The sequence below is a fragment of the Lontra canadensis genome, unplaced genomic scaffold (assembly GCF_010015895.1).
Source record: "Lontra canadensis isolate GAN:19392208 unplaced genomic scaffold, GSC_riverotter_1.0 scaffold17, whole genome shotgun sequence".
NCBI lineage: Eukaryota > Metazoa > Chordata > Mammalia > Carnivora > Mustelidae > Lontra > Lontra canadensis.
The window spans coordinates 1,823,941-1,848,730 of record NW_022631011.1 but is presented as its reverse complement, the minus strand read 5'-3'; the positions used below and the strand labels follow the sequence as shown (position 1 = coordinate 1,848,730).

The window sequence follows — 24,790 nt, the reverse complement described above, 5'->3', positions numbered from 1 at the left end:
AGTGTTCAAAGAATGATGGGAATATATCCAAAGGACACAAGATCTAGGACACACAATCTGGTTTAGAGAGGCTCCTTGCTATCCAAATCTAGAAAAATTGCAGCATCAAGGTAAATCATGATGGTAGCATATTTATAACCCATTGAATAAAATAAGAATCCATGTGCGCATACGAATGGCGGGGGAGCTCTCTCACTGTATAGATGGAATCCGAAAATCACCATACAAAGACTTGGACATGAATTTTCATAGCAGCTTTAGTTCTAGTCTTCATTTTTTAAAAAGATTTTATTTATTTATTTGACAGAGAGAGGCACAGCGAGAGAGGAAGCACAAGTAGGGGGAGTGGGAGAGGGAAAGCAGGCTTCCCGCTGAGCAGGGAGCCCAATGCCAGGCTTGATCCCAGGATGCTGGGATCACGACCTGAGCCAAAGGAAGATGCTGAACGGCTGAGCCACCCAGGAGCCCTAGTTTTAGTCTTTAGCTGACAACTGTAAACGACTCAAATATCCATCAACAGATCAATGGATAAACACACTGTGACATGTCCATAAAGCGCAATATAACAAAGCTGAACATATAAAAAACTTCACATTTTACTACAGATTAATTTCTATTATGTGCTGTGAGACCAAGACTTTGTGAAAGACGGTTATCCCTCTAAATCTGACATAGAAGGCATAAGATTTAGGAGATATTAATGTTCAGAAAGTTGACTGAGGTTCAATTATTACCTATCTAACCTTCAACGTGATCCAAACCTCTCTCTCCCTCCCACCTTCTCCCTATCCCTTCCCCCTTCCCCACATACACCCTCAGAGACATGAGAAATTTGATTTACAAATCCACTGGGAGAGAAAAATCTTAAGAACTGAAGGTGGGTGTTTTAATCCACAAGGAACACTAGATCACCCCCAAGGCCCTGTTAATGTTATTGCTCACACTTTTCCAGTTACTAAAAACAAGTTGAAGTTCTATAGTTTAACCCTGAGGGGGCATGACTGCCTATAACACAGGATAAAATCCGTGGAGTATCAGTCTATTTTAGCATGTGTGCTGCCGAAGCCGGTACAATCAGTGTCTTGAAATTCAGACTCAAAAGTCCTCCTCTTGGTGCATGGCGTGTCCAAGACACAACATGGGCCTAGAGAGAACGAGCACCAGGAAGTGGTTCTGCCTAAAGCTGGAAGTCAGTCCCCAGATTGAGGAGCAAGGGAACAAGAGAGTGGTTCTGCAAACCCTGCAGTCCAGCCAGCAAAGCCAGGAAAGCCAGCCAGATCAAACACCCCAAGGACTACCACAACTGTAAAAGCAAATAACAAAACTGGGCCAGGAATCCAAAGTAGGTCAAGCCCAGGGAAATGTCCAAAGTCACTGCCCTGGCTGACTTGTAGTTCCTCTTGCTCCACATGGGTAGGAAGTTTGAGCCCAATCCATAAAAATTCCCACCAGCCTCCGACCCCCTTCATGTCACATCCCCACTGAAATACCATTTTGAAGGCCTATAATTTCTATCAATTAACCCTCTGGTGCACCCACTAGGCAAACCAGATACTCAAAGGAGAAGAAATCTCCAAGTCTTAGTACAATATCTAACTGTGAAGACTCATGAATGCCCCATCCCTGCAGAAGTAATGTCTGGGAGGCACTTCCACAGCTGCTAACTGGGAAACCCCAATTGAATGCCTTATCTCATATTCCAATAACCCCATATTCGATCAACTGGATTTTTTTCATGACAATTTAGCAGAAGCCGAGAATTTTCAAATTAATACAACATATGTAATGACAATAACTTTTCTAAGGTAGAAGCTGATCTCAGCACATTCATTCCTCCTCCATAACTCCCATCCTCTCTGTCTCGATTTCTGAAACCCCAGTGCCTAAATCAGAAGAATCCTCAAAAAATTTCCCTTATCTGGATTTGGATTCACCAAGGCAAAAGTCGGTTTATAATTTCTAACACATTTCAACCCAAAAATGAATCAGGGTTAATTATCAATTGATCAGAAAGTGAAACTGGGGGCTCCTGGGTGGCTCAGTCAGTTAAGCATTTGATTCTTGATTTTGGCTCAGGTCATGATCTCAGGGTCCTGGGATGAAATTACACATTGAACTCTGTGCTAGGCAGGGAATCTGCTTAAGGACACTCTCACCTTCTCCCTTTACCCCTCCCCCAACTTATACTTGCTCATTCTCTCTCTCTCTCTAAAAAAAAAAAAAAACAAATAATTTTTTTTAAGTGGAATTGAGCAGAATATCCCATGTCCTAAACATTCAAGGTAATCAAAGAGTCTATTGACTTTTCCACAGTATTCTAGCCTTGGAGCACTACTGTATTAGAGAACACCTTAAAACTCAACCATATATCTCTTTTCCATCCTTTTACAAATGAAGGCACGCAGGCCTAGGTTGCAACTTGACTTGTCATTGTATTCTTTTTTTTTCTTTTTTTTTTAAGATTTTATTTTTTTAATTTATTTATTTGACAGAGATCACAAGTAGGCAGAGAGAGAGGAAGGGAAGCAGGCTCCCTGCTGAGCAGAGAGCCAACTCGACTCAGGGCTTGATCCCAGGACCCTGGGATCATGACCTGAGCCGAAGGCAAAGGCTTTAACCCACTGAGCTACCCAGGCACCCCTGGTCATTATATTCTTAACATGAATAGAAATACATAATGCAAAAAGTGTTACTCAACCAACAATAGTCAAATATATGCAACACTCACCAAATGTGCTGCTCAAGTTGACTAACTTTGGTTCTGAGGAATAAGACCAAGTAATATATATATATTTTTTTTTCAGAAATTACTCATCCTTTGGGTCTCAGTGATTCAGCCTTCCCTGACCCCTGAAATATCTGACTCTTGTTCCCACATGTTTCTAGCCACTCCGTAAAACTGATGACAATTTGTGTTGTCTTTGAAGAGCTTTTTTTCAAAGTTTTTATTGAGATTTAGTTAAGTTTTAATGTTAATTTATTTTTGGCTTCACCGCTGCCATGTCGCTGAGGCCAGCCCAAGTTCACTGTATTTTGGATTTTCAGTACTTTGGGCCCATGACTTTTGGGAATGAGAATGTCTTCCGTATTCAAATTTCAGGCTTATTCATGTCTTAAATGTCAGAATTCTAGAAGAGATAGGAAATTTCTTCCAGTACATGTCCTCCTAAGTCCATTGACTTTTCTCCTCTAACATACTGATTTCTTGGCCAGCCTGATCCAAGGAGCATTTTTGCATGAATTTGGAGCACAGAGGACCTTCAGGTATCTTAGATGTGAAACGTGTTAAAGTGAGTTTGACTGAACTAGACCAATAAATGTGATTCACCAATGCTACATTGCAACTCAAGTGCGTTGGAAACGTGTGTCTATACAAACCTACACATGAATATTTAGAGCAGCTTTATTCTTAACTGCCCCAAACTGGAAGCAACCAAGATGTCCTTCAGTAGGTGAATGGGTGAACAAATTGTGGCATATCCATACTAGGCAATATTATTCAGCAATAGGATGAAATGAGGTATGGGAGCATCTTAACTATATATTGCTAAGTGAAAGAAGCCAATCTGAAAAGGCTATGATTCCAACTACATGACATTCTGGGAAAAACAAAACAGAAGGCAATAAAGAGGTCAGTGGTTCAAAAGGAGGGAAGGAAGAATGAATAGGGGATTTTTCAGCCCAGTGAAACTACTCTATATGATACTATAGTGGTGGACCTATGACATTATGCATTAGTCCAAACCCATAGAACACAGTGAACCTTAATATACACTATGGGCTTTAGCTAATAATAATGTATCCCTAGTCACACAGCAAGAGTATGTACCACACTAATGAAAGATGTTAATAATGGGGCAAACTGGGGCTTGGGGGAATAATATGGAAATCCTGTAATTTTATTTAGTTTTTCTGTAAACCTAAAACTGCCCTAAATAATAAAACCTATTAATTTTTAAAATTCTTGAAACTATCCTCAGGAACACAGCATGCTTTAGCTTTCTAGGTAATTACTAGAAACAAGATTTTAGTGACTTGATCATCACAGCAAACTGGCTTTTCTCAAACTGATTCTCAGCAATCTCGCCTACTTCCTGCTGAAGCCACACTGATCTTTCTGTTCCTCAAAGAAGCCAGGCCCTTTCCAGGCTTGCTGTTTTCTCTCTCCCTCCCCCAGCCCTCTGGAAGGCTGGCTGGACCTTATCCTTCACATCTCAGCTCAAATGTCTTCTTGTCAGAGAAGCCCCCAGTGATCACTCTGCCCACCCCCCAAGCACATGGAGTGACTATCCAATCATCCTATGTTGTAGACAGAATGATAACCCTCCCTGAAGGTGGTTTTTTAAAATATTACTTTAAAGGGGGCACCTGGCTGGCTCAGTCAGTGAAGCATGCAACTCTTGATCTCAGAGTTATAGGTTTGAGCCCCATGTTGGGTGTGGAAATTATTTAAAAATAAAATCTTAAGGAGCACCTGTGCTCAGTTGGTTAAGTATACATGTCTTGATTTAGGCTCAGGTCATGAGCTCAAGGTCATGAGACCAGGCCCCACATCAGGCTCCAAGCTGGATGTGGAGTCTGCTTGGGATTCTCTCTCCCCCTCTATCTCTCCTCCCCTCTAAAAAATAAATTAGTTAAATAAATATATATATATAGAGAGAGAGAGAGAGAGGAGAGAGAAAGATCTTATTTAGTTGAGAGACAGAGTGCAAGGATGCAGTGGGGGTGCGGCGGTAGGGGCAGAGGGAGATGGAGAAGCAGGGAATCCTAAGGAGAGTTCTCCCTGAGTGCAGAGCCCCATGCAGGGCTCAATCTTATAACCCATGAGATCATGACTGAAATCACAAGTTGGACGCTTAACTGACTGGGCCACCAAGGCACCCCAGTAAATAAAGTCTTAAAATATATATGTATGTATGTATGTGTATGTACACACACACACAAACACACACACTACTTTGAAGTATTATTTATCTTGATTACTGAAGGTTTTCTGAAACTTTGAGGTGTATTCTTTCAAATTTCATTCCCAAGGCAAGCATCTTAATCAAGTGCTGGCCCTGCCTTCCTCCCTCCCTCCATGAAGGACCTCCACTGGTCACATTAAGGTCCAAATGACTTAACCACTACCTATCGTGGGAAGGGGCACTTAAAACTTTTTGATTTACAGAATATCTGGCTATTCTACAATGAACGTATTAGCAAAAAAGAAAACCAAACCACAGATAACCTTGAAGAACAGAGATCACCTCCATTTATATGCTTTTAATGTTGAGTTGGGGGAGAGGGACAGATTTATGTTCGCTGTTCCCGATCGTAATCATTAACAACCTTCTTCAATAGGAATGTGGACAAGCTATATGAGTACAAATGTATGGGATCAGGTTCAACTGGAAAATCCTCTAGAAAGTAACTCAACAATTTACCCCTGGAAGTTGGGATCTGAAGTGCTGAAGGAGGGACTTCGATAGTCTCATTTTTTTTTTAACTACACAGTTGACCTTGAACAACAAGGGGGTCTGGAGTGATGACACCCCCCAACCTCCTAACTGCCCCATCCCCCACCCCACACAGTTGAAAATCCAAGCATAACTTTTGATTCCCCTCAATTTTAACATCTACTAGCCTACTGTTGACCTGAACTCTCACCAACAATATAAACAGTCAATTAACACATATTTCGTATATGTATTATATGGACTGTATTCTTACCATAAAGTAAGCTGGAGAAAAGAAAATGTTATTAAGAAAGTCATAAGGAAGAAAAAGAAAATCATAAGGAAGAGAAAATACATTTACAGTACTGCACTATGAAAAATCTGCGTATAAATGGACCAGCAGAGTGGAAACACTTGTTGTTCAAGGGTCAACTGATACGGACCTATAATGGTTTTCCTATCTTGCAATGAGCATGTGTTACATTCCTAATTGTTTAAAGTACCAATAAAAATGAAAAATACATGGCCCATCATACCCATAAGTGGTTCTCTCTGCTTACAGGCCAGGTGGTAAGGAGAGGTCTAGCTGGAGAGGTCACTGTGAAGAGGCTGGTCCTTTCGCCAGTATATATGGGAATAGGTACTCTAATTCCCACCCAGCTGGAAGGGCCCCTCATGCCCTAAGGGAAAAGCCTCAGCTTTGGCACAAACAGGTGGCCAGTTTCCTTCCCCCACAAGCTGGTCATGTATCTCTGAGTTTTGAAAAAAAAATTTTTTTTTTAAGTAGACTCCACACCCCGCATGGAGCCCAACATGGGGCTTGAACTCCCGACCCTGAGATCAAGACCTGAACCAAAATCAAGAGTCAGATGCTTAACTGACTGACCCGCCAGGCATCCCTGGCACTTTGATGCTATGATCTGAACAGCTGTACTTGTTTGTTGTTTTTTTTTTTAAGATTTAATTTATGTATTTGACAGAGATCACAAGTAGGCAGAGAGGCAGGCAGAGAGAGAGGAGGAAACAGGCTCCCGGATGAGCAGAGAGCCCAATGCCGGTCTCGATCCCAGGACCCTGGGATCACGACCCAAGCCGAAGGCAGAGTCTTTAACCCACTGAGCCACCCAGGCGCCCTGTACTTGTTTTTCTTTTAATACCTTTTTAAACCCTTTCAGTTATTTTAAAAGTTACACTTATTTTGTAGAAAAATGGGAAAGTACAGATAAGCAAAAAGAAAATAATTATGCTTTTCATACCATATGAAATCCCAGAAAAAAGGAACAGCTGACATTTTGCTGCACACTCCCCAGGCATTTTCCTATAGACACCTGACGAAGTCTTCATTTTGTTTTTTAAATGCAAACGAGGAGGGCGTCTGGGTGGCTCCGTTGGTTGAGTGACTGCCTTTGACTCAGGTCACGATCCTGGAGTCCCGATATCAGGATCGAGTTCTGCATCAGGCAGTGAGCCTCCTTCTCTCTCCGCCTCTGCAGGTCCCTCTGCCTGCTTGTGCTCGCTCTCTCTCTTTCTCGCTCTCAAATAAATAAATAAAATCTTAAAAATGAAATAAAATACAAATGAGGAGGGGGAGCCTGCATGGCTCAGTGGGTTAAAGCCTCTGCCTTTGGCTCAGGTCATGATCTCAGGGTCCTGGGATCGAGCCCCACAACAGATCTTTGCTTGGCGGGAGCCTGCTTCCCGCCCCCATCTGCCTGCCTCTCTGCCTCCTTGAGATCTGTCTCTGTGTCAAATAAAGTCTTTTAAAAAAAAAAATGAGGAGGTCTTATTTTACAAATTGGTAGTAACTTATTTTTAACTTAATATATTATAAATACTTTTCCTGCTGCTTGTTTTAAATGCCAATTTTTAGGGATTAGGGACTACATTTCACTTATTCTAACAATTCCTTTTATTTTTTAAAGTTACTTCCACTTGTCATTTTCAGTCATTATCTCAATTTTAAAAATTAACTGAACCGCACAAAAACCACGACAGTACTGGCATACGAGTGTATTACTGACAGCTGCAACTCCTTAACGTAGCTCTACTCTATTTTATCATCTGAAACACAGCATGGTCCTAGTTCTAGGCCAGCCAGATAGTACTGTCCTCCCTGCAAAACAGGAAGCTCAAGCCCAGAGTGGTTAGCTGGGTTGCTTTGGGCAAGTCCCCCACTTCGACCGAGGCAAAGTGGGGTGTGGATCGTAAGTGATACGTAGCCATGGGTGGGAGGACTGCGGCTGCCCTTAACTGGTGGCCTCTCCATCCCCACTTCCTGTTCTCACCCAAGCCAACCACAATTCCAGCTGAATAGCTGCAGTCCTGTACTCTCAGCCTCTCTTGGACCCCCTGGTCTTCCCAGGCTTCCGGGTTACCCATGTGAAACCCTGTCCACAGGACCCATTTCTTTGCCCTGGAGAGCAGAGGTTCTAGCTTGCTGAACTCTTGGGCCCTGGGGTTTGCAGGTTAGTTTCTGCAGAAGGAGCCACGTGGCTCAATGGCAGGTGCCTTGACTGGCATCATGTTGGCTCCTTTTGACTCCTGAGAGGAACACCACAGTCTCTCGTATACAGACTCTCCACCTATGTTGTCCAGGAAAAGGGCCATACCGGCAGGGGTCAGCCAGGGAGTAACCTGCTGGCCAAGACAGTGACCCTGAACCATGGCTGGTCAGAATCAAAGCCAACAACTCTTCTGGCAGGAACGCCATGGGAATCCTGATGAAATAGGTCAGGAGATGCGAACACAGGACAGGTGGACAAAGAAGGCTGGACAACCCACAGGACTGGTCAACTGTCCAGATCTCTGGATCCGGCCGTTAGCAAAAGAGCCAACAAAGGCCTAAGGAAATACTTTTTCTTCCAGAGAGCTAAGGTCTTTTCAGACCCCTTGTTCAGGACCTGACTGTCTCGGAAGGGAGAAAGCTTAGTGTCTGTATTTGATAAATAGGAATATATCCTCAGAGCAGATTCCAAGAGGCGGGGCAACCAATGCTTGGAGCATTAAAGAACTATAGTTCTAGAGTTTTCTGACATCTGTGGCCCTTTATAACGTGCCACTTCAGTTCACATTGGCATAGAATCAAATCAGACTGCAGGACGAGAGCGGAGAGGAAAGACCTCATTTGACTGTGGTGAGGAAAAGACCCCAATGTTTCGGCTTGTATCCCTCACCCAACACAACTAAGCCCGAAACTAGGCTCTGGCCCCTTCAAGGGAACCAGACTATTAAGTCTTCTCACTCAAGACAGGACCTGCAGGTAGACGTGGAGTCTGAGTCCCGTCCCCTAAGCAGCTTATTCAAGTATTCTTCCAGCCTCCTGCCAAGCCTCACCCTCCCTTGAGGCGTTCTAGAAACAGACTTCCCCATCTTATCGCATGCCCAATGCTATCTTAGCACTTTTTAGGGACTGGTGCCCCACGGCACCCACTTCTCAGCTGGGAGGGCCCCATAATCCTCTCCTGCTAACCTACACCCTTTAGCCTGAGCAAAGCCTGAGTAGGCAAGCCTATTTCCAATCAGGGTCATAGATGTATGTTTGCCCCTCAGCGAGAGCACAGGCCCACTGAGGGCAGGGCTCATTCTTCTCCTGACTTTCGAGGTCACTAGGAGAAGTGTGTAAACTTGGTGTGTAATAGATGTAATCACAAAAGATTAGCTCAACACACTAGACTGTATACGGCATCTGCAAGATGCACACACATTTTAAGTATAATTAATCATTTCACAGATGAGGACACTAAGTGGAGTGATTTGAACGAGGGCACATCCCTCAGCTTAAAGGGAGCAGAGCTGGGAGTGCAACGCAGGAACGCCCAGCACAGAAGCTCAAGGGCCTGAGGACTGCCCATCCCTACCACACGCTGTATTTACTGGATGCTAGAACATGTGAATTACATACACAACACATGTATGTGTACGTCCATATGCAGATACAAGAACGTGCAGCCAAATATTCGTAGTAAATGGCAAAGAATATCCTTACCCTTTCTTCAGACTCCCGTGGATTCATAAGTAGCACATGGAAAGAAAAAAACCATGTGTAAAAGAGGAAACAGAACAAGAAAATAAACAAATGTTCGCTCTCCCTGGTGATAAAAACACAAATGTAAGTTTAATGAGGCACCTGTTTTTGCTTATTTAGTGGGCCGTGAAGAAACCACACCCGCCATGTCGGATGTATGAAACCGGTCCCTTCGGATAGTGCTGGGAACACTGGGACTACGTCTGCCTTCTAGGAAATCGCTGTATATATATATATGTATATACAGGGATATATATATATATATGTATATATATATATATCAAAAGTTTTTAAATGAATGCTTTTCTCAGTCAGTCACACAGGCCTGTGAATCTGAGCTAGGGAACCTGGGGAGCCCCGTTTTTAGAAAGGTTCCCTCTTCGCTGTTTGTCTGCTAGGTGCCGTTTACTCACATTCTGCATTTCACCTTGCATCTGAATCAAGGAGCTCTGTCCCCACTCCAAGATCGAGGCAGGAGAGTGAATCATTCTCGGAGCCTCCAAACCCCGATAACATCTAAAAAGAACCGAATCCCCAACATGTTGCTGGACACTAGACTCAAACAAACCTCGGCCAGTGCTGTTATCAATACCCCACCTTCAGTGATCTGCGAAATAACACCTCTTATTCACCTGACATCGCCTTGAAGCAGACCCTTCCCTGAACTCCTGAAGGAACACACACCCTGGACCCCTTCCCAGTATAAACCCCTGACCCCAAGCAACAGAGAGACTCCCTCTCCTTCCCTGTCTGAGTCTCCCAGACATTCCATCTGCGATACGCCATCACTTAATGCTATTCAATAAACTCTGCTTTCACTTCCTCCTGGCTCGTGTTTGATTTCTTTTTATTTCGTTTTTCTAAAGTTTATTTATTTATTTATTTATTTAGTAATCTCTACATACAACATGGGGCTCAAAGCCTCAACCCTGGGGTCAAAAGTTGTCTGCCCTTCCGACGGAGCCAGCCAGGCGCCCCTTGTGTTTCATTTCTATCCTGCATAAAGCCAGTGACCCTCTCTGGATTGTCGGATCGGGCCTGCCTACATCAAAGCCATTATGTACCTGGCACTGAACCAGGTACCGCTGGACCAAGCGGGCAAGAGTGTGGGTCCTGACACATCAGTGACCATGCCAGCTCTGGAATGACTGGCTGGGGACTCCATATATGTGAGGTAGTAATAAACACTACCCCTGTCAAGGCCACTGTTGTTTTGGGTTTTCTGTTACTTATGACCAAGTCCAATCTTATTTAGACTGAAGGTAAATGAGCTTTCACCAGCTAGTGTCTGGCTTTTTCTTTTAAGATTTTATTTTATTTATTTGTCAGAGAGCTAGAGAAGGAGAGAACACAAGCAGGAGGAGCGGCAGGCAGAGGGAGAAGCAGGCTCCCCACTGAGTAGTGAGCCCGATGCGGGACTCTCGATCCCAGAACCTTGGGATCATGACCTGAGCCGAAGGCAGACACTTAACCATTCAAGCCACCCAGGCATCCCTAGTGTGGTGCTCCGTAATGGAGCAGGAAGCAAGATCATCAAAACAGAGTAAATGTACAGGAAGGAAGTGGAGGTCTAAGCAGTGTGGAAAAGGTATGATGTCATCACAATTGGAAAGAGAGAGAGTGATCTCATCAAAGAAACATAGTAAAACAGCTGGGCAGTGACAAGTTCCTTCTTGAGTCTCCAGAAACAGGTATTCAAAGAAGCCAATTTTTAAATGCCCTAAATGAATGAAGATGTACAGCACATTATTTATTATAGAAAACTTTGGAAATTATATAAATGTCAAACAGCATTTGATTATATAAATGTCAAACAGCATTTTGATGTAAGAGGCTTACATCACTTATAGTATTTTTTAAATGATTATTAGGAAAAGTAGATAGCAATAGATAACATATACTTTATTATCATATTTATATTTTATTTATTATATAGAAACATTAGAATACAAAATAGTACATACACTAGAGTTACAATCACGTGTGGAGGGAAAAAATTGCGAGAAGTACCAAATTACTAACAATATATTTTTAATTTCCTTGACTTTGTTACATTAGTATTAAAAACTGTTATTTTTAAATAGCATGTAAGAATCATCTCATTGAGTAGAGAATAGTCTCAAAAAACTAAGATGTCTCATGTCTCTCTGTGACCCACAGATGCCATGAAGTATTGCTATTGAAGACTTTGAAGATTGTTATTGAGTTGAGCGGCCTGAGATGGCACGATGACTCGGGAAGAACGCTCCTCTCTCTAACCAGTGCTGGGTTTTCTCTCCTGGTCACAGGGACTCTGATCAGGTGGTCAGCATCCCGAGGGTGGACCCTGCTCTCTATGTGGGTCTTGTGCCTCTCCCTGGACATGCGGCTCCCAGCAGGGCCAAAGCCCATCTTTGACGAGATCACTCTCCTAAGCACAAGATGACCAGCCAGTCACAGTAGAACGGCTCTGCAGAAGCCCAGAAGGACACTTTCCCCTAACGGGAATGTGAAGACAGAGCACTTCACTGGCTTGGGTGAGTACCCTCCGTTCCCTGCCACGTATGTCTCTCACTGCTCACTTCCTTTGTTCATTTGCTCACTCTGATATTTGATGAGTGTCTGCTACATGCCAGGCACCATCCTAGGTGTGAACAAGTCATACACACCTCATTGGGCTTACAGTCATGGGAATTAGACACTAAAGAGGTAAGTACAGTATTGTAGATTGTCTTATGGGTGCAGGACGCCATAGGAACGGTCAAGTAGTGTCGAGGGAATTGGCTCATTAGAAACCGTAATCATCATTTGGTAACTGACCTACGAGTGCCACACTAGAGGAGGTAAGCAGGGGAAGGCAGGTGATCAGAGCAGAGAGGCAGGCTGGGCTGGGTCTGGCAGAGCCGTGTAAGCCATGGTCAGACTTTTAGGCTCCAGGTGCCATGAGAGGCCACTGGAGAAATTCAAGCAGGGGAAGGATGCGAACTCATGTATGTTTTTGAGAGGTCTCTAAGTGACTAGGCTCTGGAAAACAGTGGCTCCAACTCAAGAGGGCACTGAAGGGAAGCCCAGGGTGACAGCTATGCAGCAGGCCTGACTGAAACAGAGGACAGAGAGCTCCAAAAAGGGGGTCTCCAGAGGAGGATGGGCAGGAAGAGGATTTTTGAAAATACCTGGAATGCTGGGGCATTTTTTTTTTAAAGAGTCTCTGATAAAGGTGAATAATTTGCAGAAATAGAAAAAACTCAGCCTAAAATTCATGCGGAATCTCAAAGGACCCTGAGTAGCTAACACCATCTTGAAAAACAAAAACAAAACTAGAGGACTCACACTTCCTGAATTCAAAACTTACTACAGAACCACAGTAATCAAAACAGTGTGGTACTGGCATAAAGAAGGACCATGGGATAGAATGGAAAGCCCAGAAATAAATTGTTGCATACACAAATGACTTTTGACAAGGGTGCCAGGACCATTCAATGGGAAAAGGACAGTCTTTTCAACAAATGGTGCTGGGAAAACTGGATATCCACATGCAAAAGAATGAAGTTGGACACTTCCTTAACACCAAATACAAAAATTAACTCAATATGGACCAAGGACCTAACTGTAAGACCTAAAACAATAAAACTCCTAGGAGAAAACATAGGGCAAAAACCTCACAACAGGGGCGCCTGGGTGGCTCAGTGGGTTAAAGCCTCTGCCTTCGGCTCAGGTCATGATCTCAGGGTCCTGGGATCGAGCCCCGCATCGGGCTCTCTGCTCAGCTGGGAGCCTGCTTCCTCCTCCCTCTCTGCCTGCTTCTCTGCCTACTTGTGATCTCTGTCTGTCAAATAAATAAATAAAATCTTTAAAAAAAAAAAAACACCTCACAACACCAGATTTGGCAATGACTTCTTGGATATGACACCAAAAGCACAGATAACAAAAGGGAAAACAGGGGCTCCTGGGTGGCTCAGTGGGTTAAGCCTCTGCCTTTGACTCAGGTCATGATCTCGGAGTCCTGGGATCGAGCCCCACGTCGGGCTCTCTGCTCAGCGGGGAACCTGCTTCTCCCTCTCTCTGTGTGCCTGCCTCTCTGCCTACTTGTGATTTCTCTCTGTGTCAAATAAATAAATAAATAAAATCTTTTAAAAAAAAAAAGGGAAAACAGACAAACTGAACTTCATGAATACTTAAAAATAGTGTGTGTCAAAAGACACTAACAGAAAAGTAAAAAAGCAACTGCAGAATGGGAGAAAATAGTTGCAAATTATATATCTGATAAAGGGTTCATAGCCAGAATATAGAGATAACTCTTAACAGCAAAAAAATGAACAATCTGATTCAAAAGTGAACAGAGGACTTGAATAGACATTTCTCTAAATATACATGAATGGCCAACAAGCAAACGAAAAGATGTTCAATTTCACTAACCACTAGGGAAATACAAAATGAAACTACAATATCATCTGGTACCCTTAGGATGGCTATTACTAAAACAAACAAAAAACTAGAAAGCAGCAAAGTGTTGATGAGAATGTGGAGAAACTGGAACCCTTCTACACCGCTGGCAGGAATGCAGCCACCAGCTGCAATATACAGCAGCTCCTCAAAAAATTAAAAATACAGTTACCATATGATCTAGCAATTAAACTTCTGAGCACATTCCCAAAAGAACTGAAAGCAGGATTTTAAAAAAATACATTTTTTAAAGATTTTATTTATTTATTTATTTGAGAGAGAGCATGTGAGCATCAGCAGAGAGAGAGGGGACAAGAGAGAGGTGGAGAGACTCTCAAGCAGACTCTGTGCTCAGTGTGGAGCAGGACACTAGGCTTGATTTCATGACCTTGAGATCATGACCTCATGACCTGAGCAGAAATGAAGAGTCAGTCGCTTAACTGGGTCACCCAGGTTTCCCAGTCTTTTTTTTTTTTTTTTGGTAAGATTTTTGTTTATTTATTTATTTGATAAAGAGAGACACGGGGGGAGAGGGAATACAAGCAGGGGGAACGTGAGAGGGAGAAGCGGGCTTCCTGCAGAGCAGGGAGCCTGATGTGGGGCTCCATCCCAGGACTGTGGAATCATGACCTGAGCTGAAGGCAGACACTTAATGACTGAGACATTCGGGCGCCCCCCAGGCTCCCCAGTCCTGAAGAAATATTTGTAAACCTGTGTTCATGCCAGCATTATTCCCAAGTGCTAAAATGTGGAAGAAACCCAAGTATCTGTCTACAGATGCAAAGATAAGCAACATATGCTCCACATGCATAACAGAATATTATTCTGCCTTCAAAAGTTAGGAGATTCTGAAATATGTTACAACATGGATAAACCTTGAGGACTAAGTTATGCTAAGGGAAATAAGCCATTCATAAAAAGGCAAATACTGTATGATTCCATTTATCTGAAGTACTTATGGGCTCCTGGGTGGCTCAGTAGGTTAACTGTCACCTATGGCTCAGGTCATGATCCTGGAGTCCCAGGGCTCAGCGGGGAGTCAGCTTCTCCCTCTGACCCTCCCCTTCTCGTGCTCGCTCTCTTTCATTCTCTCTCTCTCTCAAATAAATAAATAAAATCTTTTTTTAAAGGGGCACCTGGGTGGCTCAGTGGGTTAAGCCTCTGCCTTCGGCTCGGGTCATGATCTCGGGGTCCTGGGATCAAGCCCCGCATCGGGCTGTCTGCTCAGCAGGGAGCCTGCTTCCCCCTCTCTCTCTGCCTGCCTCTCTGCCTACTTGTGATCTGTCAAATAAATAAATAAAATCTTTAAAAAAAAACTTTTTTAAAAATCTGTTAAAAAAAAAAAAAGAGTGATAAGTATACTGCTAGAAACATGCAATGGACTTTCAGAAATCTCCTAACCAAGATCCAGAAGCAGAAGCAGAGATCAATACAAAGTCCCAGGGGTGGGGTCAAGGGCACATCACCCCACCCACCTCCCCAAGCCCCCTGGGATGTAGAAAGTAGTTTTGTGTGAATGTGGTTCATTTTGTGAACTTTGTGGGTGTGAGGCAGGGGCCAGCCTTCTGCTGCCATTACAACTTTTCATGTTCTTTTTTTTTTTTTCTCTCACTGCTAAAACATAGTTGTAAAAATGGTGATGTCATTGAGGCAGGTGGAAATTTTAGTATCATCCTTGCGGGTTTATGAAAGTGCTTGAAACGTTAATCCACCCCCATAAACAGTAATATATATAAAGAATGAACAGTCATCTGTGAAAAGAAAATATTTATGATCATTACAGCCTTATTTTTTTTAAGAATAGTGGATAACTAGAGCATTTAAATATCTAAGAATACTCTTTTTACTTTCAAAAATAGTTAGCTGTGATCGTTTGTTTAAAAAAAAAAAAGAAGTCTTCAACTGGTTTCTGATCTATTATTACAATCCCATGTGACCTGGTCAAGGCTAATGAAACAGCCATATTTGAATAGTGAGTTTTGAGGCTAGTTAACCGTTCCCAAAGATAGAAAACGATGAATATTATGGATTTGTGCACTGGGCCTTAAGAGCCCTGTGCTGTCCTGAGCCTCCTTACACATACAAGTAGTACAAAGAGTTTAAGACAGGGGTATTAGGGCCCACTGGGGAAAAACTTTCCTGTTCTCATGAAGAAAAACCTCTACCAGATATTTTGAAACCTCTTACCAACCCTTGGCTAATCTTCAGCCCAAAATGCAATGTAAGGTAGAGCTAATCCCAGAAAGCTGGTTTAAACAAACAGCCACCAGTCTACTGTGTCTTTGAGAAGTCTGATTTTCCTGCTTTGCTCACACACATACATTTTGGGAAACAGCTCGTGACTCTGAGGCAAATGATGAAGCCGTTGTTGGGAGGTTGTAAGGTTCACGGCAGCTTTATGAACACTGGTATTGAAAATACCCCGTATTGGGGCGCTTGGATGGCTCAGTCAGTTAAGCATCTGCCTTTAGCTCAGGTCATTCGGCTCAGGTCATGATCCCAGGGTCCTGGAAGGCTTCCTGCTTGGCTTAAGTCTGCTTCTCCTTCTGCCTTTCCCTTAGCCTGTGCTCTCTCTCTCTCTCTCTCTCTCTTGCTCTCTCTCGCTCAAATAAATAAATAAAATATTTTTTTATTTGAGAGAAAGAGAGAGTAAGCACAAACAGAGGATGGGCAGAGAGAGAAGCAGACTCCCCGCTGAGCAGGGGGCTCCATCCCAGGACCCTAGGATCATGACCTGAGCTGAAGGCAGACGCTTAACCAACTGAGCCACCCAGGTGCCCCTAAATAAATAAAATCTTTTTCTAAACTGTTTAAAAGATGAAAGAGCTAAATCCTCAAATAGAGCAGTAGGTCAATAGATAATTTTAAAACTGTTCTATCAAGAAAAGGCAGTATAATCGTATTTTTTTTAAGTGGTGGTAACTACCAGGAGAGTATGAGTTTCTGTATAATGATGTTGAGAAAAGAAGGAATTTTAAATTTTTTCTTAAGGATAGGTCCCATGCCTCTCATTAAATTTGTAAGAAAATAAAACAGGAAAAAAGGATTTTGATAATTATTTTAAAAATAGGTCCCACTGGCTGCTCTAGGAAGAACAAATTAAAGAAGACTGTCTGTCAATAATTTTACCTTGCCTCTGGCCACAAGGCAAAACAATACAAAATAACCCTGTGATGTACTTCTAGGGACCAGTTTCCAAGAGAGAATATTAAAGACTTAAAGCGTTGCCTAAACATTGTATAAACTAGCACATGGAGTCAGCATGAAGGGCCTATGTGATAACATGCTTTCTTCTGTTTATTTAAGAGAAAAAAAAAAAAAGCAGCTTCCCATACAGCTGTAGGTCACTCTACAAAAAAAAGTCATCTAGCAAAGCCCAATATGGCACCAGCTTTGTTCTGGTAAGGCCCCGGAATGACAAGATTCCACAGTAGCCAAAGACATGGAGCAGAGGGACAGCCCTGGGTGCACAGCAGGGCACTGAGCAAGGTCAAACACCCCGGAAACTTCCCCTGGTCACTCCACTGGCAGAACAGAGAGGCCCCACCTATTGTGGTACAGGAGGGTGCAGGGGAGGGGCAGGACAGAGACTAGGAAGCTGGTCTAGACCAAGATCCTTGAGAATCAGGAAGCCCTTGTTAAAATAAGGATCTAGACAAAGCGTATGGACAGGCTGGGCGTCACATCCCAGTGAGGAACGTGAGAATCTCCTGGCGTGCAGGAGGTCAGCTACCTCTTCGGAAACAGGTTCTACATCACCTGTGCATGTCCACATCTGGAAGACATTGTCTGATCACGCCAAAGACTGGCAGGTGTCCTACTGTGTCCTAGCTGCTTCCCCAGAGTGCTGGAAACCACAGCTATGGTCACTGTCCTATTCTGACAGGTAGCACCAATGTTCACATGCTAAATTACATAGCAGCACCTTACCACGCAGCCCCAAACCCAGCATGCGCAGGGAAGGGTGGGAAATAAGCCACACACCCGTGCTTCCCATCAGGCCCACTCAGGGACCATCCCGGTTCTAAGGAACGCTGACTCTCCCCTCTCAAACAGATCCATGGAAAGTTTTCTTTAAATAAGTATTTCTGGGGCGCCTGGTGGCTCAGTGAGTTAAGCGTCTGCCTTGGGGTCAGGTCAAGATCTCAGGGTCCTGGGGTGGATCCCCGCATCAGGCTCCCTGCTCAGTGGGAGCCTGTTTCTCCCTCTTCTTCCCTTGTTCTCTCTCTCTCTGTGTCAAATAAATAAATAAAAATCTCTTTAAAAAATAAACATAGATAGATATAGATATACATAAATAAATATTTCCATGGGGCATTTGAGTAAGAGTATGTATAAAGAATGTGCTGACTCAGGGTGCCTGGGTGGCTCAGTAGGTTAAGGCTCTGTCATGATCTCAGGGTCCTGGGATCAAGCCCCACATCGGGCTCTCTGCTCAACAAGCAGCCTGCTTCCCTTTCTCTCTCTTCCTGTCTCTCTGCCTACTTGTGATCTCTGTCAAATAAATAAAATCTTTAAAAAAAAAAAAAGAATGTGCCGACTCATGCCTTTTCTGGAGCATCTACTTACTTTGGCCAAGGGCTTTTCCACTTCCACGGAACATTCCTCTCTTGGGCATGTGCCGGCCCCTTCCTGCTTGTACCCCTATTGCCACCTTTATTTGTCTGTCCCCTCTCTCCTCCTGCATTCACAAAGGTATCCTTCAGGAGGCCTTTCTTGGGGACCTCATATCTTTTCATTCTTTCTCTTTGAAGCACTGCCTTTAATTGTCACCTCTGTGCTGATGGTAATAGTAGCTGACAACACAGGTGTTCACGATGTGTCATGCCCGTGCCTGGCACTGAGGGATTAGACGTGGTTAATGTCCCATTTTTATGGAAGTGACGAAGAAGGACTGAGGCTTGGTGGTGGGGTAGAAGGAGGGAGGTTGAAGTAACCAGCCACCCAAAGTCACAGAGACACTGTCACCCTAAGGAGCACAACCGGGATTCAAACCTGGCCAGTGAACCTCCAAGCCCCCACTGGTAACTGACGCCTTTCCATACTCCACACAGTTCTCTATGTTCCCTCCTTCCCATGGCCTTCCCAGACCACCAATCCTGGCATGGGGCTGGGGGCTTCAGAATGCTGCTGGCCTTGGTCCTCACCATGGCTACACCTGTGGTTAGCTACTGTTAATACTGCCTCTGCCTCTTCTTCCTCCTCCTCCCTCTCTCCCCACAAACAAGTTCCTCCTCCTGACTTCCTAATTTCTGTGGCCCTTACCTCATTCTCCACTTCACATTACAGGGAGCCTCCTCTGAGCCCTCCTCTCCTCTCTAGGGCTCACCTTCAACTGGCTGCCTTTCCCTGTGGCTTTGACCTCCTCCGCCCTTGGCTAGTCCTCCCTGATCTCCTCCTTTCCTCTCCCTATGGCCTCCTCTCGGGAACAGACCCCTACTCCCAGCCCAGTTTCCTTGGCCTCTGCTGGACTCTCCTTCTCCCTACCCCTTCCTCGTCCACGAGCTTGAAGCCAAAGCCTGACCTCCTTACCTTGCTTCCTCATGGGAATACACCTTCTAACCAAGGTGGTAACCCTTACGTCTGCAAATGCCACCTCAATTAGAAATCCTCATCTAGGGGTGCTTGAGTGGCTCAGTCAGTTACACATCTGACTTCGGATCAGGTCATGATCTCAGGGTCCTGGGATCCAGTTCCGATCTGGGCACCCCACTGGGGTGATGCTCCTCCCTCTTCCACACCCCTACCCTGCTTGTGCTCTCTCTCTATCTCTCAAATGAATAAATAAAATCATAAAAAAAGAAATCCTTACACAGAAAAGGCATTTCATAAATATTTAATAAATCCAGTCAACTGATACCCACTTGTGTTTCCAAAGTTTTCTACCATATCCAATCACAACCTTCTTGCCCTTGAAACATGCAAGTGATTCCACTCTGTGCTAACCACAGCCTGGCCTCCCTACCCCCTGAGTGGGTGGAGGCCTCACAGATGCTGCTGAGGTCTCCAGCATGTTCCTTTCTGCCCCTCTGTCCCCAAGCCCGGACAACTGTCCCATCTGCCTGATTCCTGAGCATTCATACGCAAGGCACAGCGGCAGTGCTGGGGGCCCCGCTGATGGTGACACCCAGTGCCTGCCCTCTGGGAGCTCCTGACTGCAGCTGCAGGAGAGAGAGTCACACGAAGGGTCAAATGGTGACCCACCACCTATCTCTGGCAATACCGAAGGAGCCGTGCAGACAGCAGTGCTGGGACCATCTAGCTGAGCACCAGCCTCACCAAGACATTCACGGCGCCCTTGGTCCACGCAGAGTCCTGCTCCACTGTTTACCAGCCCTAGCAGCGTGGCAATGTTGCCTAACCTCTCTGCCACACCGTTTCCTCATCTGTAAGATGATGGTAAACCAGCTACCTCTTAGGGTAGTTGGGAGGCTTAAACGAGGAGCATGCGTAAAGGCTTTAAAATGCTGTTAGCTGGGCAGTCAGTTGGCTCAGTCGGTTGGTTAAGCATCTGACTCTTGATTTCAGCTCAGGTCATGACCTCCTGGCCTTGAGACTGAACTTCCCAGTCGGCTCCCAGCTCAGCGTGGAGTCTGCTGGGGGGTCTTTCCCTCTTCCTCTCCCCACCGGAGCACCTCTCTCTTTCTTTCCCTCTCTCTCAATCTCTCTCCCTTGAATAAATGTTAAAAAATACATCTTTTTTATTAAAAGATGTAATTTATTTGTCAGAGGGAGAGAGAAAGAGCACAAGCAGGGGGAGCGGCAGGCAGAGGGAGAAGCAGTCTCCCTACTGAGCAAGGAGCCTGATGTGGAACTCGATCCCAGGACTCTGGGATCATGACCTGAGCTGAAGGCAGATGCTTAACTGACTGAGCCACTCAGGCGCCCCTAAAAATAAATCTTTAAAAAAAAAAAAAAAAAGAACAGCGTTAGTCACAGGCTGTGCACAGTAAAGTTAGCTATTATTTGATATAAAGTGTTACAGGAAATTAGAGATGAAAGACATCTTTGCAAAATCTCTCTCAGGATCTCAGATACCGTCTGAAGTATAAGGCCAGCGGGGAAAAGGAGTATAAACAGAAAGTTCTCTCCCCCTGACCTTCAACTCTAACTCCAAACCCAGACTTCCTTTCTGCGCACACACACACAACCCGTACCGCCCCCCCCCGCCCCTACCCACTCCTGCAAGCAGGTGTCAGTGGCTGGGAGCCCTCTGAGCCTGGAGGCTCCTGGTCTCACCCTGTCTCTGGCCCTTCGGCTTTACAGACACACTTGCTCAACCAACAGCTCTTCGCTGAGGATCCATCCTCCCCCAGCTCAATGAGGGGCAGTGGTGGGCTTGCAGTCCCCCAGTTCAAAACCATAAACTGACAAACGTTAGGAAGGAACAGAACGTGTGGCACGTGAGCAAGCAATAGAGCCTGCTGGGCGCAATCAGGAAAGGCTTCCCTGAAGAGGTGACATTTGGGCTGATATCTGAAAACAGGTGTCACACTTTGAGGCATGGGAAGGCAGGTCTCTGCCCTAATTTTTCCCACCATGACAATGCCTGCAGTGGGACCTACAGGTTGGGCAGAGCCCTCAGGAAATGGGGCATCCCAGGGCAGGATCTGAACCTGGTCAGGGAAGCCACAGCACCAGGCTTCTCCACGCACTTAGGGGCCAGGGCTGTGGCGGGCAGCTGTGAAGCCAAATGCAAGCAAGCAGGGTCCCAGATAAGAGACTTTGAGGTGTGCTGACTTCCTGCTCCTGCCTTAAAGGCGGTTGCTCCGAATGAGGGGTTACAGGCTCTTGAGGGGCACCTGGGGAGCGACAGGACTAGGGGAAGAGGACTGGGGCAGGCGGACGCTGGATGCCGCCAGCAGCTCTGCGCCGGGACATAGACCCGGGGAACGGACTCCAGAAACAGGCGAAGCTTCTTGCGGCGAAAACCCTCTTGGTCTCCAGGGGGAAAGCGGGCGCGAACCGGGCTGGGACAGACCGTTCGTGTCCGTGGACCTGGAGAAGACAGACAGTCCCCGGAGTGCGGGTGGGGGGTGCCTGCCGCTGTCAGCTGGCGAGGCTCACCCTGGTCCCCCAGATCCGCGCCTGGCGCAGCCTCGGGGACATCGGCGGCTCTCCCCGGACCGTCCGCTCCACGCCTGGGTCTCGGGATCCTCGGCCGGGAGATAGGGGCCCCGCGCCGCCGGGGCCCAGGGGCCAGGGGACCCGGGGACCCGACCCCGGGGGCTCAGGGGCGCGCGGCGGGCTCGGGGCCGGGCAGAGAGGGCACATGGCAGCGGACAGGTCCCCCGGCGGCGCCGACTTACCCAGAAGTTCGCCTTGAACAGTGCTCCCGTCATGGCCGGCGCGCGTCGCAGGGGACGAGCCGAGCGGAGCTGCTGGCAGGCGCCGGGTGACTGGACGGTGGTAGCCCGCTGTCCCACAGCCGGACTAGGGAGTCGCCCGGCCGCCCGGAGGCCGCCCCAGGTCCTAAACCACGCCCGATAGCGCCCGCCCAGGGCGCACAGCTCCTCCCGAAGGGCAGCTCTGGAGTCCAGCGCCAAAGCCCATGCCCACGCCCAGGGAAAACCCCGCTATCTCTGTGACCCTGGAATTGCCCCCTCGCTCAGGAAGCCTTCAAGGATTGCAAGAAACTGGGCCTGCCAACTTCCCGAATTTGACTCCCTTCCCACCGACGTGCTCCCTCCTCCCCCGACCGAAATCCTGACGGAGAAATCCAGGCTCAGCCTGATCAGAGGTCGCATGGACCAGGTGTCAGCTCCGCAAAGCTTGAAGACTGACCATACCAGCGGATGTTTCAGCCAGTCCTGCGTTCTACACCAGACGCATTCGCTACCGATGAGCCCCTGGCCAGGTTTTCGTGTAAAAGTCAAGGAAAGGTCATTGATATTATTAGCCCTTGACTTTAGGTCCCTTAAGGTGTCCTTCCAAGGCCCCCAAGAGCTCAGCTCCTCCCTGACCTCCTCCCATTTCTCAAGACCCAAGACCCTTTTCCACCAATCCCACTCCAGTAGGAGCCCAGAGCCTCCTTCCTCCCCCTGCACTCTTTCACCCTTAGGACATGCATAACCCCAGGACAAGGCAGACCCTTCCCTGCTTTGAAGTACTGTGGTGCTTTGGGACAAAGTACTGCCCTGACCTACCTGCCCTGAGCCAAAACTGTGGCTCAGAGAGGCTGAATGACTTGCCCAAGATGCCAGGGTATTAAACAGGTGAAGAGCTGGATTAGAGTTCTGCCCTTCTAAACATTGCCAGGGCCAAAGACAGATGTCACCCCTGGGGCAAATGCACCCTGGGCAAAGAGCGGGTGCTCAAGGAAGGGAAGATGAAGATCAAGGGTACCAAGACTGAGTGCTCATGGCCACCTCCGACCACAGGCCTGGAGAGGCAAGCATTTGCCCTTTGGGTAGGTTCTACCTCTGTCCAGACACAGTGGAGGGCACTTGCTGGGCTGATCTGAAGGATAGCTAAAAGATCCTGCCTGAAAATAGCACACCCAGTCGCCCTGGGATGAAGTCCCACTGCAGGGTTATCCACAACTAAGATGAAGTGACTCCAGCCCTGGGTCACTCCAAGGGGCATGTACCCAGCCATCTGGGTGTCCATCCCTTTGGAAAGCAGTGAGGTTAGGAGAAGGGGAAGCCTGGCAGCACCACCTGGAGGCAGGAGAGGACATGGTGGGCACCAGGAGGAAGGATGAACTGCAGGAGAGGTAAGAAATAGCATGAACTGGGGTCTTGCCTTCGGCTCAGATTGTGATCCCGGGGTACTTGGATCATGTGCTGTGGTGGGCTCCCTGCTCAGCAGAGAGTCCGCTTCTCTCTCTACCCCTTCCCCTGCTTGTGGTGTCTCTCTCACCTCTCTCAAAATAAATAAATAAAATCTTCCAAAAATATATATATATATCTAGGGCTGGGTGGCTCAGTCAGCTAAGTGTCTGACTTCAGCTCAGGTCATGATCTCAGGATGCTGGGATCGAGTCCCTTGGAGCCTGCTTTCTCCCTCTCACTCTGCTTCTCCCCTCTGCTTATTCTCTCTCTCAAATAAATAAATAAAAATCTTTAAAAAAAAATAGCATGAACTGGAAGTTGAAAGAAGTTGAAGTTAAGGAAGACAGCACCAAGATTTTTCCTGGAAGTTTTTAATATTTGGGGGTCGATATTTTAGACACAATTCTAATTGTCTAAGTTTTAACTTTATATATATACACACACACACACACATATATACATATACATACATACATATTTGGAAGTGTTCCAAATGTTCACAATGCATATAATGCTTGATTTTCACAGCTCTGGGTCCAAAGATCCCTGTATTTTAACTCTCTTCCACCACCTGGTGGCAGAATTGAAAATTACAAATGCTTGTCCACACTGACAGAAAATACTATGCTTTCATTCCTCAACCTTATTAAAGTCATCGTCTGAGCAAGGTGTTGTGAGTAAAAAGACAAATAAAATGATACTATATCTAAGGGTCTACAACCATTTGGAGAGATTTTACTAACAAAGTTAAATAGCAATAGCAATTTTGCTATAGCAATTTTGAAATGACATTAAATGATCAGTACTTTTAAGATAACCACTGTTAATATTTTGGCATAATCTCTTCCAATAAAACACATTTGTTGTACATAAAATTTTGAATCTTGCTTTTTTAACTTAACAACATTTCATAAGTATCTTCTAAAGTCATTAAATGCACTTTTCCTAACAAAAACTTTGATAGCACCCAGTGTTGGCTAAATGGACACTCTTGCATGTAGAACTTGAAAATCTCTAGGAAGAGAAATTTGGTCATGTCACCAAAATTTAAAACGCGCTTATATTTTGACCCAACAATTCCATGTCAAAGACATAATTCCAAATATATTCTCACATGGGCAAAGTGAAGTATG

The 24,790-nt window shown here is 45.6% G+C and overlaps 1 protein-coding gene across 1 annotated transcript in view; it reads right to left on the bottom strand.

Annotated features, from left to right (window-relative positions):
• The window catches only part of PSTPIP2 (proline-serine-threonine phosphatase interacting protein 2), a 61,226-nt gene extending 38,808 nt beyond the window's left edge, over positions 1 to 22,418 (bottom strand). The window contains exon 1 of the mRNA XM_032859491.1: positions 22,194 to 22,418. Coding sequence (XP_032715382.1) covers positions 22,194 to 22,226 — 33 coding nt within the window. The 5' untranslated portion in view covers positions 22,227 to 22,418. The remainder of the gene's footprint in view (positions 1 to 22,193) is intronic.
• Positions 22,419 to 24,790: the final 2,372 nt, after the last annotated feature.